The sequence below is a fragment of the Miniopterus schreibersii genome, assembly GCF_964146895.1.
Source record: "Miniopterus schreibersii genome assembly, chromosome: 20".
NCBI classification, from domain to species: Eukaryota; Metazoa; Chordata; class Mammalia; order Chiroptera; family Miniopteridae; genus Miniopterus; species Miniopterus schreibersii.
Window position 1 is genome coordinate 25472687 of NC_138122.1, and position 19644 is coordinate 25492330.

The window sequence follows — 19644 nt, forward strand, 5'->3', positions numbered from 1 at the left end:
CTATCTAATAGAACATTCGTGTTCGCTTTTCTACTTGTCTCAATCATGTCCTTTCTGGCAGTGGTTTTTCCAATCCAGGATCAGGGCGTTGCACTGAGTTGGAACAGCCTCTCTTTGTCCTTGTGACATTGATGTTTTTGAAGTGTCCAGATCTGTGGTTTGTAGAATGTTGCCTCAGTCTGGTTTCTCTGATATTTTGTCATTGTTACAATCAAGTTGTGCGTTTTGGCAGCAATATTTGTCTCCATTTTGCGGATGACAAAACTGATGCCCCAAGAGGTTAAGTAATTGGCCAGAATTCGAACCAGGGAAGTCTGGCCCAGAGCCTGGGCATTCACATGCACAGAGTCTGGCTTTGCTTAAGAAATAGGCAGATCCAGCAGTAGTACTGGGCCCACCCTCTTGTAGAGCAACAGTGAGCAGGAGCTGAGTTGTAGCCACCCTCTTCCTCAGGACATGTTTGCCACAGTCCCTACTGCTCCCTCTTGTCTCACACCAGGCCAGCTTCATCTATGCTACTTGACTAGCCCAAAGTCCTCTGGCTAAAGTGAAAATTGGTTGGGGGAAAGTGTAGCCTTAAGTTCTTGTCCTGTGCAGACTTGAACTTGGCCAACAGCAGCTTTGTGGGCTGAGGAGGGGGCTGGGAGCTGTCCTTTTTCCTATGGCAGCTTCTTGCCTTCATCCTGCACCACATGTACCAGGGCCCACCCTGGATGGCCTGGACCAAGTAGGACAATTAGGACAGGCCAGGGGCCCCTATTTGATACCTTCCACTGCTCCTGAGAGAAGATCAAGGCACCTTCCATGCATCCTCCTAAGAGCTCCACCTCCCCACTTCTACAGAGACCTGGGATCCTGCTGGAATCATTTCTCTGACTGCAGTCTTCTGTTTTCTTTCCTTAACTTACCTGAACTCAAGAATCACCAGATTGGCTCGTAAAATGCAGGTACGGAAGCCCAGGGCCCCTCCCCTGGGTGTGTCTGATTCTGTATTTTTAACTCCAGGGACTCTTAAATCCAGGCAACTTAGGGAAACGCTGGTAGTTAAGAAAAGTCTCTTTCATTTCAACTTTATTCATATTTTGAATGGGTAATATATTCACATGATTCCAAACACACGGTGAAATGTTTCCCTCCCAGGTTCCCAGTTCTCCCCAGAGACAATGATGTTGTTTTTGTTGTTTAAATGTTTTTATTGACTTGCGAGAGGGAGAGGAAGGGGGAGAGAGAAAAAAACATTGAGAGACATTGATCAGTTGCCTCCCCCCCCCCCCCCATGAGGAATCCAACTGGTGACCTCGGTGCATGGGATGACGCTCAGGCAACTGAGCCACACAGCCAGGGTGAGACAACCATTACTGCCAGTTCACTTTATTTCCCATAGATAGTTTATATATAAACCAGCACGCACACCCTACTTTTTCTGAAAAATGGCAGCCTGAACACTGCCACTGTTCTGTACCTTAAGAGCAGACAGACCTACATTTAAGTACAGTCACTTTCTACCTTGGTGACATGTGAACCTCCCTGCACCTCAGTTTCTTCTTCTAGAATGGCACTATTTATAGCAGAACACCTCATAGGTTGTTGAGGGGTCGTGGGAGAGGACACGTAAAGCTGTCAGCGTAGGACCCGGCACCCGAGTGAGCACTGTCCCAAGACGGCCAGGCTCAGCTCCTGGTGTCAGGGTACATGCCTTGGGTCAGGCCACCGTTTGTGATGTAGAGGCAGAGAACCAGTGTCGGTGAGAGTACTGAGCCTGCACTATGTGCCAGGCGCTTGCTGAGGCCTTTATTTCAGGGTTACACAGTGAGGGCGGGCTGAATCATTGTTCCGCAGTGTTCACACTGTAGCATGTTCAGCAGGATCCCCAGCCTCTACGCACTAAGCGCCAGTAGCATTCTTGCCAGCTCTCTCTCAACCAAAAATGTCTCCGGACATGCCAAATTTCCCCGGAGACAGGATTCCTTGTTTAATCCTCACAGTAACCACAACCACCCTGGGTGCTAAGTACCGTTATTGCCCCACATTAGAGGGGAAGAAACCTGGAGAACAGAGAGGTTGGGTGACGTACGCAAGAACACACAGCTGATAAATTATGCCAGGTTCACACCCAGGCGGTCTGACTGCAGAGCTTGTGTTCTTGCTCATTATGTAAGAGGCCCTCTTATCGCGCAGGAATGTTGTCTAGATGAGAGCCATGCAAAGCCCTTCCAGATATCTGCGTCACAACCAACCTCAATACATGGTTAGCAACTCAGCACCCCTGTGAGATCTCTCAAGTCCCATTTTACAGATGAGGCACGGAGGTCACTCGCTCGGTCACAAATCCAGTAAGTCGGGGGTTCTTGGCTCCAGCGGTATATTGAAGTCATCTGGGGGAGTTTTGAAGGCCCAGGCTTCACCCCAGACAGATGGGAAACTCTGGGTGTGGAACATGGGCGCCTGTAGCTTTTAATTTTTTTAAATCCTCATCTGAGGATATTTTTTCCATTTTTTTCAGAGAGAGTGGAAGGGAGAGAAAGAGAGAATCATCAATGTGAGAGAGACACACCCATTGGCTGCCTCCCACATGCGCCTCAGGGCCAGGGATCAAGCCTGCAACCGAGGTACGTGCCCTTGGCTGGAATCGAACTCGGGACCCTTCAGTCCCCGGGCCAATGCTCTAACCACGGAGCCAAACCGGCCAGGGCACATCTGTAGCTTTTAAAGCTCCCACAGGATTCCAAAGTTGAGAGCCCCTGTGTTCGGCCAAGAAGCTGGGTGGGTTGAACCCCACATCTTAGAGACAAATGTGACCAGATGCAGGCTTTCCCTCTGGAGTATCTCAGAGCTCAGAGGCTGGGAGACACCTCTCTCTCCCCCCCAGGACCAATCCATGCTGGCCATAGCGCCCTCTTCCCTCTTTGCTACCTGAAATCCCTCTTGTGACTCCCCCTGCCCCCCAAAACTCACACCACAGGCCCCAGGCTAATGCCACCAGGTTCTTTATTCTCATGCACTCAGGGATAGGGTCCTAGAATAAAGGCTGTAACAAGAGGCTCCCAAAGGCCGGCTAGGGAGAGAAGCATTCGCCCCTATTGGCAAAGAATGATCCAGTGCCGGGAGGACGAGGTGCCCTCTGAGGGTGCCAAGGGTGTGCCGGGAATCACCACTCACTCCTCCAGTGCGGGCCGCACCGGTCTGAGCAGTTGGGTGACATGGGCTTGACTTTCTCCTGAAACTCTGGTAGTCTCTGCAGGGGCGAGGGGGGGGGGAGCTGGCGTTTCAAAGACACCCTCTCCTCAAACCTCGTACCCACAGCAGGAGGGGCTAGGGCTGCCCGAGCCCACTGGACAGGTGCGCAAGTGGAGGCCTGGGGCAAACCACCTTACCCTCCTCCAAGTAGCAATCCTCCCACTAAGCCCAGGGCACAAACGGGAGGATTGGGGCAGGACTGGAATGAACTGTCTTCAGTGAAATGAGTTTTGAAGGGGAGGGACCAGAAAGGACCAGGAAACCCGCCCTCTCTGGTCCCGCCCCTGAATCCTTCTGCCAAAGGAGACCCCAGGATCTTCCTCGCCCACACAGAGGGTGACAGGTGTGCTCACCCCCTCACCTGGCATCAGTCTCCTTGCATTTCCTCTTTCTTGAACATGGCCATGGCTTCCTCCAGCACGCCATCGGGGTCTAGAAGTTTGACCTTTGGGGGAAGCAGCAGGGGTGGGTTTAAGGAGCCTAGAAGTCCCCGGCTGCCAGTTTTATGAGGTGCTGCCTGCTTTTGGGGGGTACTGCCTGCCTTGCGGGTGCCGCCTGCTTCCCTGGAGATGCCCAGACTGAAAACAAAACCTTGTCTGTTCCCTGGTTGGACAGGGCTGGGTCTGGGTGTGGCTGGGGGTGCTGTTTTCTACCTCTTTCCGGGTGTGGCCACAGGGCCCTGGTGAGAGCTGCCCACCTGAGGAATGGGGAACTGGGTGGGCTCAGGGGCCTCATCTCGGCCAAAGTCGATCATCGTGCCACACTTGGCTATGTCGTCCACCCAGAAGCCTTCAAACAGCTGACCATGGTCCAGGTGGAAGAAACGCCCAGACCCGTTCTTCAAGCCTCGCTGCCAGTAGCCCTCGTAGCGGTTCCCATTCTCTGGGAGAAAGGACAGGGAGGTGTGGGTGTTGGGCACGGCGATCCAGGCCAGACGACTAGGCTGGCCCCTCCAGCATGCCCGGCTGGCCCTCTGCCACTCCCAGGCTAGACGCCAGGCCCACCAGGAAGCCAGGACAAAACTAGGTTGATTCAAGAGAGCTGGGGTGGGGTCTGGGACAACTGACCTATAAACATCAGAGCCCTGGGGTGCCAGTGACTTCCAGAATCAGACCTGGTGCACGACTTGCCTCCACTACTTACTTGAACTTAGACGAGCCACATGGCGTCCTATTTGTAAAAAAATCTAGCTAATGCTACAAACCGTCAATGTTTGGTCAACACTTACTCTGTGCCTAGTCCCAAGCATGTTTCTGACCTCACCCCTCACAAACACGATTCTAGGAAAGATGAAGGACTCCATTTTACAGGTGCAGCTTGCAGAGCCCAAGGAGTTTGATTGACTTGCTCAAGGTCACAGCGTGGAGCTAGGGAGGGACAGAGGCATGATTTGAATGAAACCAAGGCCTGTTCATCAGGCTCTTAAGCAGGAGTCAGTTCAACTTCTCATCTGATGGTGTTGAGCTTAAGGGGAACTCCTTTGCACTTTTGGATGTCACAACTAAGGCTGTGCGACCTTGGTCAGGTAACTTAACCTCTCTGTGTCTCCTTTCGTTTGTAGAGTGGGGATAAGAGTACCGATGTCATAGGATTGTAGCGAGTACAGTGCTGTGTACATTGTAGCTATGATTGTGACCCTAAGAAAATGTCTTAATTGGGCGTGTTTATTGTTAGGCTCTCCTGGTAGAGCATAAACTCCCTGGAGCAGGGATCTGCACCTTAATCCATGCTGGAGCGGGGCGGGGCCTGATGGGGACCAGGTTATGCAGGGCCCAGAGGGGTGAGGCCCTGAGGGCATGGGGGCGTGGCCAGCAGCGATGGGCGTGGCCAGCAGGCCTTGGGGCGGGGCCTGGGCGGGGCGGGGCGGGGCGGGGCGGGGCACTCACTCAGGCGCAGCATGCCCTCCCCGTCCGGCTTGTCGTTCCACCACTGGCCCTCGTAGATGTCACCGCTGCTGTAGTACATGCGGCCCCACCCGCTGCGCTGGTTGCCACACCACTCACCTTCATAATACTCTTTGGGTCCAAAAAACTGGATCCCATAGCCCTGAAAGCACGAAGGTGTCCCCCTGTTGACGGCGCCCGCAGCGGCCTCCCAGGCACCCAAGCCGCGCACCTGCGCCGCCTCTCAGCCCTGCACCGTGCGCTGGAAACCACAGCTGCACGCCTTCCAGCGCCCGCCGTCCCTCGCTGTCCCTCCGCTACCGCCCGCGGGCAGCCCGCTGTCACCTCTCCCCTCCTCACGTCCCCTTCTCCCGGGCCTCGTGCATCCAACACGCAGCAGCTAGAAGCACCTGTCCGTGGCCCGTCTCATTACATCTGCCCCAACTCTGACTGGACCCTATTAAAAGCCACAGGTGCCTCTAAGCTATGGACTTTCTCCCCGGAAAAATGAGCATCATCACCAAACCTAGTCTCCAACCACAGAGAACCGTGGACTCCTGCAGAGCACACCTAAGGAGGCTGGGTTACTCAGCCTAAGCCTGCCCTCCAAACCCTGATAACCCGCCAACACATCAAGGCCCCCGCCCCTGTGGGCGCACAAACCTTGCTGACATATCCTTCCCTTTGTTTACTTCTGCCTCTCCCTTTGGCTACTTCCCCTTCTCCTTTTTTTCTCTCCTCGGTTAACTCTTTGCATTTTTTTTTTGGTGCCACCTCCTACAGGAAGCCAGCCGTGAATGCTCAGTGATGTTCCTCTGGGCTCCCTGTGCAAACCTCTGTCCTAACTCGGTATTCTATGTGAATTATTTCTTTTGGGACCTCTGTCCCCATTGGCCAATAAACAATTGGAGAGCAGAGATCATAAAATCCTGGGATCTGCCGCTTGCCAGCAGTGTGACTCCAAGTCAGGGACTTCTCGCCGGAGCTTGTTTCTTTATCAGTAAAATGAGAATGGTGGTGATGATGATGATGATGACGATGGAGTTAGCTAAGTACCATATCATGTTCCAGGATGGCAACAGTCGTTGTTCAGTAGCAATGCTATAGTTTTATCTGTTTCCATGGCCTATGGTAAGGGTTTGAGTGTTTATGGGCGAGGACATGCCTCTGGCTGGTTTCTACCCCTGGGACCTGGGACCTTCCTCTCTGGTCAGATGGCTAAGGGTGTGGCCTCAGCTTTCTTGCTCCCACTCTTCCTACCCTCCTCTTATCCTGGCCCAACAGAAGGGGGATTCTCAGAAAGGGCTGCCCAGGGAAAAGAAAGCCAGGAAATGAGTGGGGGAGAAGGGGGAGGAGACTTCCCCCCCACCCCCAGCCCGTAGCCTGGCTGGCTTCTTGTAGCCACAGGGTTTCAACGGCTCCTCCCTGGGCCCTCTCCTCGGGCTTCCTGTTTCCTGGGTTTTGTTCTGAGAAGCCTTAACGATTCCCCCACCCCTTCCTCCTCCTACCCGCACAGTACCCCTGTTCTCACGTCAAACCCACACCCCTACCCATGCCCACTTTCTCCCAGGCCTCTTTGACTCCCCCCCCACATGCACCCACACGCACATGCACACACACGCATGCACACACACCCCAGGGCATGATGGGAACCACTCACCGATTTCTTATTGCCTTTCCACCAGCCCGAATATACTCTCCTGTACTTTCCAGTCTCTTGGTCAGGAAGGCTGAGAGTGCCATAGCCATCTCGCTTCCCAAACTTCCAGTCCCCCTCATAGATGGCCCCTTTCTTCTTCCAGAGCTGTGTTCCTTTTCCTGATGACATACAGATGGGCCGACACTGCAGACACGGCCACCCTAGAGCTGGGGGGCAGTCGCTGGGCCTGCCTGGGCCTCAGGGGTCCCTAGACTCAGTGATTCTGGAAGACTGGGACAGGCTCTGTGCCCCGTCTCTAGACCCCCAGCACCCAGGAAAGCCCCAAGGAAGTTCCATTTCGACAAAAAGTGGTTCTCTAGCTCTTTGCCTTGAAGCCAGACTGATACAGCGAACCCCCAGGAGAAACAGGCCCCTCCGGCATTTCAGTTTCATCTCTTTAATAATAAGGAATGGATATGCCAGGTGGCCAGGGGTTTGTGAACAAAAAGGGGCTGCCTTGGCAAGCCTGGAAAGCTTGATAGCTAAAAGTAACCTCAAGGGATGTTTCCATCATTTGAAAAAATCATAACTGAGTAAGTTACGGTGGGAAGTCATGTCTTAAGGCCTGCATGACAGATGAATCTCTGCCTTGAACAAGCCCTGTCCATTGTTTTTGTGCATCTAGAAAAACAACTTAAAATGTCTAAATGATCTCTTCTCCAGTCCCTGGTACGAGGCAAGGCAACTCCAACAGTCTTCATTATTATCTTTTACCCGAATACCTCCGTAAACTGTATCTGTGAAATGTTGACTATCCTGCACCCACCAATGTAAAAAAAAAGAAGGGCCCTGACAGGTGTGGCTCAGTGGTTGAGCGTTAACCGATGAACCAAGAAGTCCCAGGTTTAATTCCCTTTCAGGGCACATGGCCAGGTTTCAGGCTCGATCCCCAGCAGGGGCCCTGCAGGAGGCAGCCCATGGATGTCTCTCCCTCATCCGTGTTTCTCTCTCTCTACCCCTCTCTCTCAAATCAATAAAAACATATTTTAAAAAAAGAATCTGGAATTTCGAGACTGGAGTGAAAAGTCATGCCACCTTTTAAAAATGAAAACTTTTTTTCCTTCCAGCCTTCATTTGTATCACAGAGCCCCCTGTGCCCCCGCTGGTTACACCCAGAGCCCAATCCAGCTGAGGTCTGAGCCCCAGCTGCTCGATGGCGGTGGGCGGTGGGGGGCTCCTCCTTCAGCGCCTGTTGGTCTGAACCCACATCAGGGCTGAGTTTGAAGACCAGAATCCCAACTGCAAGCTGATTTCCCAGGGCTGCCTTTTCCTCCTGCTAGCCAGCCCCATGCTTAGCCCGGGTCTCAGCGGGGTAGGGACAGAGCCAGTGTCCCCTGAGCCCCAGCTGTGACTGGGGCTGGTGTCACAAGGCTGCTTTGGGCCCTGCTGGGCCCTGAGACTTTCTCTCAGCTGAAGTCTGGGCGGTTCCTTTCCAGAGCCCCTGGCTGGTCCAGGTCAGCATTCACCCCTCGGAGGAGCCTCAGGGACACATCTTATGTCCCCAGTGACCTCTGTACGCTGTTCCCTGGGCCCAGAGCCCACACTGGCGTCCCCCACTCACCGTGTTTCAAGTTGTCTCTCCACTCGCCCACGTAGCGGTCACCATTGACAGCATGCACCTGGTGTCTCTGTCCGTTCTTCTGGGCCTTTCGGTCCCATGCCTTCCACAGGGGCTCCGACTTCTGTGGGCACTTGGAGATAGGCATGTTGGCTGCTCCTGAGGGGCCAGAGGGTGCTGGCAAAAGGTCAGGGACATCAGGGGCACATCCGTGTGCCCAGCTCTATGCCAGGGTTCTGGGGGTTCCCTGGGAGGCACTGTCTGAGCTCAAGTGGGATGGATCATGTGTGTTCTGAGTCCCTGGGGCAAAGGAGCTGCCCTCGGAGGGGATCCTTTTGTGTTGGACTGACCCTCGGCTGTCTCCTCCCGGCTTCTCCAGGGGCCCCCCGAGGGGAGGGGGCGGGCTCTGATGGCACAATTACCTGGGAACCCAGGGAAACCAGTAGAGCAGCTGGGTTTGTGATGGCATCAGGGAGAAACTGTCCTCCAGCAGGGGGTGATGGCCACGCATTTGCTAACCAGGATGACCAATCAGAGTGGCCTGGAGGGCTAGGGGACGGTTCCGAGACCCTGCCAGGTCGCACCTGCTCCCTCCCACCTGCGCCCACCTGCGCCCACCTGCGCCCACCTGCCGGGCGGAGCCTGGATCGGGGACCCCTGCCGGGGTCGCAGCGGGTCGCAGCCTGCACAGCCGCAATCGCAGCCTGCAGCGCGTGCTCCGGCGTCCTGGGCCCGGCCGGGGTCGCTATAGCAACGTAAATACACAGCCGTGCGGGCTGGCAGCGCCCGCCCCTCCCTGCGGAGGCGGTGCGCCCGCGGGCGGCGGCGGGGGGCGGTGCGGGTGCGCCCGCGCGCGGGGGGGGGGGGCAGCCTCCGGGCCTGCGGGGGTCGGGCGCCGGCTGAGCACCCACCTGGTGGCCGGGGGTGCGCGGAGCCAGGGTCTTGGCGCGCCCCCGGGAGGTCACTGACCTTTCCACCCCCACCCGTCTCCCCTCTGGGGTTCCCAGGGCAAATGCAACGCGGGAAACGGGCAGCAAAGGGTTAGAGGCGGCTCTGCCAAGAACCCAAGCCCAAGTGGCAACATTTGAAGGGAAAAAACCAACGTCACAGGGGTTCTTAGTCTTGGGGAGGGGGGGTTTCTAGCCGCCTTTGAGAATCCGAGGGAGGTCTTCTGGCCCCTCCCACCAGGGAAGGGGCTACATTTTACACGGACACGAGTAGACCCAAGTCGCTCCTCAGCTCGCTGCCTTCTCGGGGCTCCCCTGACCCTCAGGGGGAAGCCTCCAAAGCCCCGCTTCATCTGCCCGTCGCCTTCCCCTTTCCTGTCTGACCTTGTCCCCTGCTCAGCGCACCCGTGTCACTCCGCTCTAGACGCGCACACCTGCTTCCTGGAAAACGCTGGGCCTGTTCCTGCCTCAGGGCCTTTGCCTCTGCCAGGACAGGACCTCTTTTCCTCCAGAGAGCAGCCTGGCCAGAGGCGAAGGGGCTGCTTCTTCCATCGGCAGTTCTTCCTTGGGGGGGGGGGGGGCTGTCCCTGAGCTCCTACGGGACACTTCACTGTTTGGGCAAAGAACTGGGAGGGCTGGGAACTGGGGCTCCTGCAGAGTGTCCCATAGACAGTGACTGATACAGGAGCCTGAAGGCCCCGGCTTCAAGACTGATCGAACCCAGGTGTAATTTTTTTTCTTTTTGTGATTTCTTTCCTTTTGTTTTTTGTGGTAATATATACATAACATAAACATTACCATTTTAATTAAAATATATATATATATCTTTACTGATTTCAGAGAGAGGACTGGAAAGAGAGAGTTGAAACATCAATGATGAGTCATCATTGATCAGCTGCCTCCTGCAGGCCCCCGACTGGGGATCGAACCTGCAACCCCAGCGTGTGCCCTAATCAGGATTGAACCGGGATCTCCTGGGTCCTAGGTCGATGCTTAACTGCTGAGCCACACCAGGCTGGGCCCAAACTGAAGTCCTTATATCCATTAAACAATAACTTCCCATTCCCTTCTCCCCCAGCCCCCGGTCGCCTCTGTTCTGCTTTCTGTCTTCACACACTTGCCTGTTCTGGGGGCCTCGTTTCACTGGATTCATGCAATATTCGTTGAAGTGTAATTTTTGCTCCAGGCGGTGCTCTTTCATTGGTTTGCACTTCCTTACTGTTGAAATGAGAATTTTGCTCTGATTTCTATACGTATCATCATTTATAGTTCATTTGTTGAGTGTGTGTATCTCTCTCAGTGGATGGTAATTAATGGACACAGAGCTTCCACAATGTATCTCCTTGCTTTATCCAAGGCTCTTTTGGTTGCAAGTAGAGACACCTTCTCATAATATCCAATGAAGGAAATTAATTAAGGATACAAGTGTTGGAAAGCTGCCAACAGCAAAGCCATCACCCCTCTCCCCCTCCATCCCCATCTCATGTCTATCTCTGTCTCTGTCTCTGTCTCTGTCTCTGTCTCTGTCTCTGTCTCTGTCTCTGTCTCTCTCCATTGTTCACATAGTCTTGGTGGGAAATGGCTGCCCCTATATCACCTCCGTTCGCAATCACAGAAAGGTTGGCTCTTTCTGAAGTCCAATCCCTAATTCCTGAGTGGCCTAGCTAGGGTCCAGAGTCGCCCCTGGCCAGTCATGCTGTGACACTGTGGTTGTCCTCAGGACATTTTCCTCTCCTCCTCAGGTACCTGGCCAGCATTCCCAGCCAAGTAGGTCAAACTGTCCCTTGGCTTATGACTTTGTCCAGAGCTGCCCTACTGCCTGTTGAATGACCCTTCGTAGCCTAGAATCTTCTCTCTGCCTAGGCCAGGCGAAGACAGTCACAAGCCTCAGTCCCACTATTCAGAGGAAGGCAGGACTGTCCCCTCGAGAAGAATTTGGGGCAGGTTAAGGCTTATCTGTAGGCCAGCTGGAAAGACAGGTCACAGATCAATGAGATTATTTTCCCTATCAGGTCAGAATCTGGTATCTTTTATTCACAAACTCCTGAGTAGTTGCTATGGACTGGCAACTCCCCAATATTGAAGTGTCAGGAGCATCCAGCTTGAGGGCTCTTGTCCCAAATACTCTTCTGAGAATTACTTGCTAGATTTGAATGATTAGAATTTGGCTAGGTTCCTCTCAAGGGCCTTATTTGCAGGTTGAGGTGAAGGGAGTTCTCCTGTGTAGTCGATCAAAAGATGCATGGATGAACAGAATGTAGCCTATCCATACAGTGGAATATTATTCAGCCACGAAAAGGAATGAAATAGAGATACATGCTCCAATATGGATGAACTGTGAAGACATTATGCTAAGTGAAAAGGCCACATATTATATGATTACTCTTATAGGAAATATCCAGAAAGGGCAAATCTATAGAGACAGAAAATAGATTAGTGGTTACTTGGGGGGGGGGGGGCAGAAGGGAGATAGAAAGGTGATAGGCAGAGAATTTCTTTTTGCGGTGATGAAAATATTTTAAAACTGTGGTGATGGTTGCACAACTGAATAGACTACAGACTGTTGAATTGTGCACTTTAAAGGAATGAATTGTGTGGTTTGAGAATTCTCTCAGGAAAGCCTTCAAGGCTCTGATGCAGGATGAGTGCCCTCTAGGGGCTCTCAGATTTCCAGAGCCAGTCACAGGCCACTTCTATTTTTGGAGATTTTGATAAATGAAAAATCAGAAAAATGCCTAAAAAGGGGTAACACAAACACAGCGAATGTAGTTTACATTTCTATTGACGTGTAAAATACGCATAGAAAAGTGGGAATATCATCAGTGTATATAGCTTGATAGATTTTTGCAAACTGAACACACCCTTGTCTGGGACTGTCTTGGGAACCAAAAATCTAAATTCAGCCCCTTCATATTGGTGAGGCCACTTCAGAGTGACTCTGTAGGACCCCTCTTTTCCCCTCATTTTTTTCTATCCTAATCTCTAGGGTTATGCCATCAGGTAGGTGGCTATTTAATATTTAAATTTAAGTGAAATAAAACCAAAATTCAATTCCTCAGTCACACTAGCCTGGTTCCAAGTATTCAGTAGGCACATGTGGCAACTGGCTACCATAGGGGACAGCGGAGATACAGACCATTACTTTCTGAGACCTCTATCCCTTCCTTAGGAAAGTTTCCTTTTCATTCTTTCCACCCCAATCCTCTTTTTTTTTTCTTTTAATTGGTCAGAAAAATGCTTTGTCGGAACCTAACATAATGTCTGCAGGGATAAGCCAGTGGAAATTACAGTGTTTGAAAATAGTTGTTAGGCAAAGAAATGCAGATAATAAATCATCTGAAGGAAAAATGCACAGCCTCACTAGCAATTAAAGAAATGAAAGTTGAAACAGCCCTGCCGTACCATGACATACTGTCTAGACTAGGAAGAGGGTGTAAAAATGAAGGCCTGTGGCACTGGCAACACTGTTGGGAAACAGGCACCGTTACATACATAGGGCTACCCACCCTGGCGATTAAATATTTCCTTCTGAAGGACCATCTGGAACTATGTAACAGGGACTCTAAAACCATTTTCCGATTAAATAATTTCACTGAGTGACTACTTTTTAATGGTTTACTAGACAGGTGGTGTAAGGTGTAGTATGGGTACCCCACATACTTTATTTTTTAAATTGATTTTTAAAAGAGACAGGAAGGGAGGGAGAGAGAGAGAGAAACATGAATTTGTTGTTCCACTTATTTACCCATTCATTGGGGTTGATTCTCTTATGTGCTCTGACCCGGGATCGAACCCGAAACGTTGGCATATCAGGACGATGCTCTAATCAACTGAGCTACATACTTAAAAAAAAAATATATATATATATATATATACTAAAAAAAATATTATATATATAATAAAATATATATATATATATAAGTATATATATATATACTGTTCACAACAATCCTATGAGGTAGGTAGGAACCTTATTAGCATTTTAAAAATCAGCAAACTCATAAAACGGCCACGAGGATGTAAAATGCAGCGTAGGAAATACAGTCAATAATATTGTAATAACTATGCATGGTACCAGACTTATGGGGCATCATTTCATAAATTATATGAATGTCTAACCACTATATGGTACATCGGAAACTAATATGAAATAATACTGAATGTCAACTGTAACTGAGGAATAAAAAAATAAAATGTAAATTTAAAAAAATCAACACACTCAGCTTCACAGAAGTGAGGCACCCTGTCTGGAGTAACAGAGCGTGGACGGGCGGAGCCAGGGCTCACCCGCAGGCCTCCTGACCTAGGGGGCCTTGCCCAGGGCACCACTCTGCCTCCCTTTCCAATTATTGCCTCCAAGGGAATGGTACAATCGCAGCCAGGGAAGAAATTTACACAAAAATAACGTAATTATTACCATGATCACAAAAGGAACACCTGGAAAAGGCACACAGGAGACAATGTAAGTTGGGCTTGGCACCTAGTGAGCTTTTATTAAATGCTTAATTTTTAAAAAGCAATTCGTTGAAAAAGGGCTCTGGCCCTTTAAAAGTCAGAGGCAGGTGAGGAGAGAAAGGAGGCGGGTTCTGATGCTGACGTAAGAGCCGCTCGCTTTATTGACAGGAGCGTGCGTAAAGGCTCGCCCTAGTTCCGGCGCCACGTTCTTGCACTCCGTGCGCGTGCGCCGCCTGCACCCCGGGGGGGGGAGGGAACACGACGACTCTCGGCTCCGCCCACCAATTCAAGTGGGTGGAGTCAGTCGCGTGAGTTCCGTGAGCCCGCGTTCTCCCGCGCAATTGTCCAGCCACGCCCCCTCTTTTGCACATGCGCATGCGTCAGCCCTAATTAAGAGATTGATGGACGGCACCTGGAGTGGCGCCTGCGCTCTAGGCGCCCCTTGCCGGAAGTGAGCGGAATTGTGTTCCCAAAGCGGAAGGGGCGGAGCGAGGGCGCGTAGCGGAGGTGAGTGTACCTGAACGGGAAGCCGAATTTAGGGGTTGCCCCAAACGCCCTGCCGTAAATGACTAAACCTAGAAATGCGGAAAGACCAGGATGTGAGCCCTGAGAACTTCTCCATGTAAAAAAAGTTGTACGAGATTATTCTTGTTTACGTGTGTTCAGAAAACGTTTAGGGAGAGGGCAGCTGTCGCTGAGTTTCCTTCCCCCCGTGAATGCTTATATTTCTAGAAGACTTCAGGACTCGATAAAGAAACATTTGAAGGCCTCCTGTGCCCAGGTTGAAAACAAGTATTATTTAAAAAAAAAAAAAAAAGGAAGAAGACGGGTGCTTGGCCACAGAAACTTTGGTGGCCAGAAAACCGTTAGGAAGACCTGTTACCTACGGGCCTGAAAAGGGGACGAGTCTGCGCAGTTAAAGGGGATTTTGTGTCCTAAATGTATAAATGCTTCGGAAGCCCCTCGGGTCAGGCCATCCACTTTATTCCATTAGCATTTGCAGAAAGCATATTATGTTTTATATGTGCACACGGTGCCGGGTGCTGGAGATTCGGAGACGAATTACAGTTCAGGCCCTGTTCTTGGAGTTCACAGGGGGGAGGCATAGGAGTAGCCCGGGCGAGGCCTTGGAGGTGGAATGAGAGTCAAGTATAAGGACCCTGGAGGCTGCCTTGACTGAAACGGGTGGGTGGCCTCCAACACCTGGGAGCACGTGTCCTAAAACATAGCGGGGTAGCCTGGGAGTGAGGAGGTCTAGACGCCAAGCTCAGGAAGTCTGGGTCCAAATCCAGTGACCAGAACCATTCTGTTTTCTTGAACTTGCTTTCATGGCAGGGGATGAGGCAGAAGGTGACTCTCTTTTCTTTTAATATGTTTATATTATTTCAAAGAGAGGAGGGAGAGGGGGAGAGAGAGAGAAACATCAGTGATGAGAGTCATAGATTGGATGCCTCTTGCACGCCCCCTACTGGGGATCGAGCCCCAAACCCCGGGCTTGTGCCCTGACCTGGTTCCTAGGCTGACATTCAACCAGTGAGCCACGCAGGCCAGGAGTAAGGTGACTTTTTGACGAGGGTGACCTGATTAAACAGGGAGATGCTGGGCAAACTAAGAAAGTCTTAAGCAGGTGGGCAAAAAACCTCCATGCCAAGAGTTATATCCTAATTAAGGATCTGAAACACTGAAAGGAAAGGAAAGGTGATTCTTGGGTGTCCTGAGGAAGATGCTCAGACACTCTATGGGGCGAAGGAGAGAAGCTTTTTTTTTTTTAAATGTATATTGATTTCAGAGAGAGGAAGGGAGAGGGAGAGTTGAAACATCAATGATGAGAGAGTCATTGATCGGCTGCCTCCTGCGCGCCCCCGACTGGGGATCGAGCCCACAACCTGGGCATGTGCTCTGATCGGTAATCGAACCATGATCTCCTGGATCTTAGGTTGATGCTCAACCACTGAGCCACACATGGCTTCTTTTGTTTGTAGCCACCATCTCCTTAAGCTGTTTTCTCCTTGAGAGACAGGATCTTAGAAGGTTCCTAAGCTGTTAACAAGAATGACTGCTTCACCGGTACCTCATAAAGATTTCAGGCAAACCACCAGAAGCTAGGAGGGAGTCACGGAACAGATTCTCCCACAGCACCTCCACAAGGAACCACCTCTGCTGACACCTTGATTTCAGATTTCTGGCCTCCAGGACTGGGAGACAATACATTTCTGTTGTTAGAGCCATGTAACTCTTGGCACTTTGTTACTGCAGCCCTAGCAAATTAATACAATTCCCAATAAGTCCTTAATAAATACTTGTTGAATAGAGGGATGAATGAATAAAGGACAATTTTATTGTCAATGGCTCTTCAAAAGATGACAAAAGAGCTATCAAGGTAATAACTTTGTCCAACCTTTCAAATCTGGTGAATGATTGAAAACAGGCCCCCTCCCCAATGTACTTCATTTTCTCCTGTGATATTGTCACTGTATTTGATTAATACTGGCTTTGTCCTGTGCCTCAGCCTTGTCCTGGGCCATGATAATAAAGGCTGGAAGAGTGGGTGGCTATGGTGGTGGACACAATTGGTTGCTACTGAAATTCAACACCCCACCTCCCTTTCCTCCATGATGGCTGATCTCCAAATGTGTTAGCTTCCCTTTTGTCCAGGAAAAGTGATCCACTCCCTAGAGCCTGGGAGTTAATTATAATTGGGCAAACCTCTTCTGTAAAGATAGTAAATTTTTTTTTTGGCTTTGCAGGCCAAACATTCTCTGTTTTATATATATCTGGCAACAGTAACTATGCTTTTTTTTTTTTTTTTAATCCTTACCCAAGGATATTTTTTCCATTGCTTTTCAGAGAAAATGAAAGGGAGAGAGAGAGAGAAACATCGATGTGAGAGAGACACATCAACTGGTTGCCTCCCTCACATGCCCCAGTTGGGGCCCAGGATTGAGCCTGCAACCAAGGTACGTGCCCTTGACCGTAATCGAACCCATGACCCTTCAGTCCGCAGGCCAACACTCTAACTACTGAGCCAAACCGGCCAGGGCCATTTCTTTTTTGTTGTTGTTGCCAATGTCTTATTCTTGAACTGAGTCTTAGTTACATGGATTCTCTTTATAATTATTACTTAAACTATATGTTATCTGTCACAATAAAAAGGTAATGTATTTTCATTGTTGAAAACTGGGAAAGCAAATGTTTTGTTTTATTAAAGATAAAGAACATTGAAATATTTCTACTACCCAGACTCTGTGAGTGGTAGTTTTTCAGGTGGAAGAAAAAACAATATTTGTTAAGAAATCTTTGTTGAACAAGCCTTTACCTTTTGTTGGAAGAAACAGAAATTCTGAGAAGCTGCCAGCAGGTGGCGCAATGAAACAAGATTTAATCTTTTAGTCTTTTTTAAAAAATTTATTTTTTAAAAAAGCAAAACAAAACAAAAAACATGAAAAGCCCCCAACATTTCATCTGGTCATTGGAAAACATTTTGGTGAATTTTCCACTACCTACAATCTTCCACCAATATCAGCCACCATACAAAAGAACCTGGTAAGTACGGCTTCATTGAGGGAACTGTCAGATCTAATTCTTCGAATACATCGAACAAAGAGAAAAACATAGAAAGACGCTCGATGTTTTCTCCTTGTTGCTTGGCAGAGGGCCTTTAAAATGATACGATGGCCAGAATCCAGGATATAGGGCTTTTCTGTGTCTACAACAAATGAGGACAGCGAAGGTGTCTATAATAAATACATTCCTCAGATATTGTTAGATGGCTTTTGAGATGGATTAGGAAGTGTTCAATTTCTAAATCTTTATCAAGCACTTTCACTCATATCTTGTTGATCGTGGCCATTGGAGGTTGGGGAAATTTATTATTATTATTATATCTTTATTGATTTCAGAGAGAGGAAGGGGGAGAGAGAGAGAGAGAGAAACATCAATGATGAGAGTCATTGATTGGCTGCCTCCGGAATGCCCCCTCCTGGGAATCCATCCCGGACCCCAGTCAGGGTGCCTGCGGCAACCAATCGGGGTGTGTGTCTCTCTCACATCGATGTGTCTCTTTCTCTCTCTCTTCTACTCTCTGAAAAGCAATGGGGAAAATATTCTCCGGTGAGGATTTAAAAAAGAGAGAAAAGGGTACAAGCCGGCTTGAAGTGGGTCTCAGTGACTAAGTCTGTGACAGCTTGAGCATCAAAATAAATAACTATTATAATGGGTTATAACTCATTGACTAAAACAGAAAAAGATGAGTTCATGCTGATATAAATGAGTGGAAACTTTGATGAAGAGCCTCCCACAGAATACTTACAAAGGTGTCACGGTTATGCACACTGTCGGCGTTAGGGGAAGCAATGAGGAGTAGGTGGGAACTCTATGTTATCTTTGCAGGGTTTTTTAAAAATTTTTTTGGTAAATCTAAAAATATCCCCAAATAAAATATTTTTTAAAAAAACCAAACATAGGAGTTGGAATATAACTGCATCAACTACTGCCAAGTATTAACGACAGGAAACCTCATCACTTGAAACCAGCCCTTCATGTTTATAACTTAGAAGCCTGAGATATAAAGCCCACCATGAAGTATTCAACCACCGAAATTTCCCCAGCAGAGATAAACAACTCAGCGAGAAAAGCCCTGGTAAAATCTCCCGGGTTGAGAAATTCCCAACAGGAGGCCAAAGAAATTTGCCAGATACGCTTTATGCAGCTACGCTCGGGCCTTGCTGTAGAAAAGAAGGCCTGTTACTTTAGGAGAAATGCCACCAAAAGGCGTTCACCAACAACAGCTGGAGATGGCAAAGAGCCGCATCTGCCGTTCAGGGGCTGTGGGAAGCACCTCGAGCACCTTGAACAATCTGCAGGGGCCTGTGCCTTTGATATGCCTACGGACCAGACATAGAACAATTGATGGCTCACGTATCCTAGAACGTTCTGTTTCCCTGAGCGCATACAACGATCAATCCGTTACTCTTGTTTTTGCTGGTGGAGGTTATGAGATCCGTGTTGAAGAACTGAGAAAAAAACAGAGACAGACAAGGTTTTATTCCGTTACTATGATTCGCAGTCACCTGCGAGTGAACCAGGTGATGGTGGTGATGGTCAGAAATTAATGGTAAGCCTGAGTCCTACAAAAGACAAAGACTTCTTGCTGCGTGCCAACCGCAAGGAACACTGTGGAGCTACAGAAATGTGAACATCTGTTGTCAGACCAGACCTTTTTTCTTCATACAGACCCCGAGCTCTCTGCATGTGTTTCATTTGAATGTAAGAGCAGTCCTGGAGTGTTTACAGGAGTAAAGGATAACCATCCTGCTCTAATTAAGTTAAAGGACCAAACTGAGCATTCAAGAAGAGAGAATATTAAATTTAAGCACTCTTAAACTTAATGGGTTGGAAAGCTGTGAATCCTGGGTTGAGTAGCCCAAATAGATATCACTGAAGAGACTGTCAGAGAGAGAGAGAGAGAGACAGATAACATCTGAGGGAAACAGAGAGTGCGTAGCATGCCATGGAATGTTTTTCTCATTATGTTAAAATTATGTATTTTTTGAAATCCTTAAAACATAAAAATAAAAACTAAAAATATACCCCCAAACATGTAAAGTCAGTGCTTTACATATTGCCAGGCACTTTTCACCACCCACTGCATTTAACCCTCACAACAATCCGACCAGAGCGACCCCCAGTTTACAGAGAAGGTGGATTAGGTTCTCAGGAGCCCACACCCGGCAGGTGGTTAGAACCGAGATTTGCGCTCAGGTCTTTCTGACCGGGGCAGATACATCACACAGCTCCATCCGGTGCCAGGCCGGTCCAGTAATGCAAATCACCGAAAAAGGACATCTTGATGCCTGAGGAGTAAAC

The 19644-nt window shown here is 49.6% G+C and overlaps 1 protein-coding gene and 1 pseudogene across 19 annotated transcripts; one reads left to right on the plus strand and one right to left on the minus strand.

Annotated features, from left to right (window-relative positions):
• Nucleotides 1-1043: 1043 nt before the first annotated feature.
• Nucleotides 1044-9175, minus strand: MORN3 (MORN repeat containing 3). Of its 18 annotated transcripts, none has more exons than XM_081123189.1 (8): nt 9006-9111; nt 8800-8891; nt 8381-8554; nt 6781-6938; nt 5124-5283; nt 3935-4119; nt 3599-3682; nt 1048-2475 (listed from the first exon to the last, which is right to left on the minus strand). In XM_081123189.1, exons 3-7 carry the CDS (start codon nt 8523-8525, stop codon nt 3605-3607), a joined length of 726 nt encoding a protein of 241 aa, XP_080979315.1. In that variant the 5' UTR covers nt 8526-8554; nt 8800-8891; nt 9006-9111; the 3' UTR covers nt 1048-2475; nt 3599-3604. The 18 variants fall into 18 exon arrangements, with proteins under 18 accessions (XP_080979302.1, XP_080979313.1, XP_080979319.1 ...); XM_081123191.1 differs by having other exon boundaries at nt 8996-9111; XM_081123190.1 differs by lacking the exon at nt 1048-2475 and adding an exon at nt 2972-3235.
• An 8008-nt stretch (nt 9176-17183) lies between these two features.
• Nucleotides 17184-19161, plus strand: LOC308550095 (interleukin-33 pseudogene; annotated as a pseudogene). Its single transcript has one exon. The product of its transcript is annotated as an interleukin-33 pseudogene (transcript).
• The last annotated feature ends 483 nt before the right edge of the window (nt 19162-19644 follow it).

What these genes read in the sequence shown, in the direction of transcription:
- MORN3 (XM_081123176.1), bottom strand. Translation starts at nt 8,525, where the DNA reads ATGCCTATCTCCAAGTGCCCACAGAAGTCGGAGCCCCTGTGGAAGGCA. An exon ending in GGAGGGCATGCTGCGCCTGA is followed by an intron (nt 4,120 to 5,123) that starts GTGAGTGCCCCG and finishes CCTTTCTCCCAG; the next exon opens with AGAATGGGAACCGCTACGAG. An exon ending in CCCAGTTCCCCATTCCTCAG is followed by an intron (nt 3,683 to 3,934) that starts GTGGGCAGCTCT and finishes CTTCCCCCAAAG; the next exon opens with GTCAAACTTCTAGACCCCGA.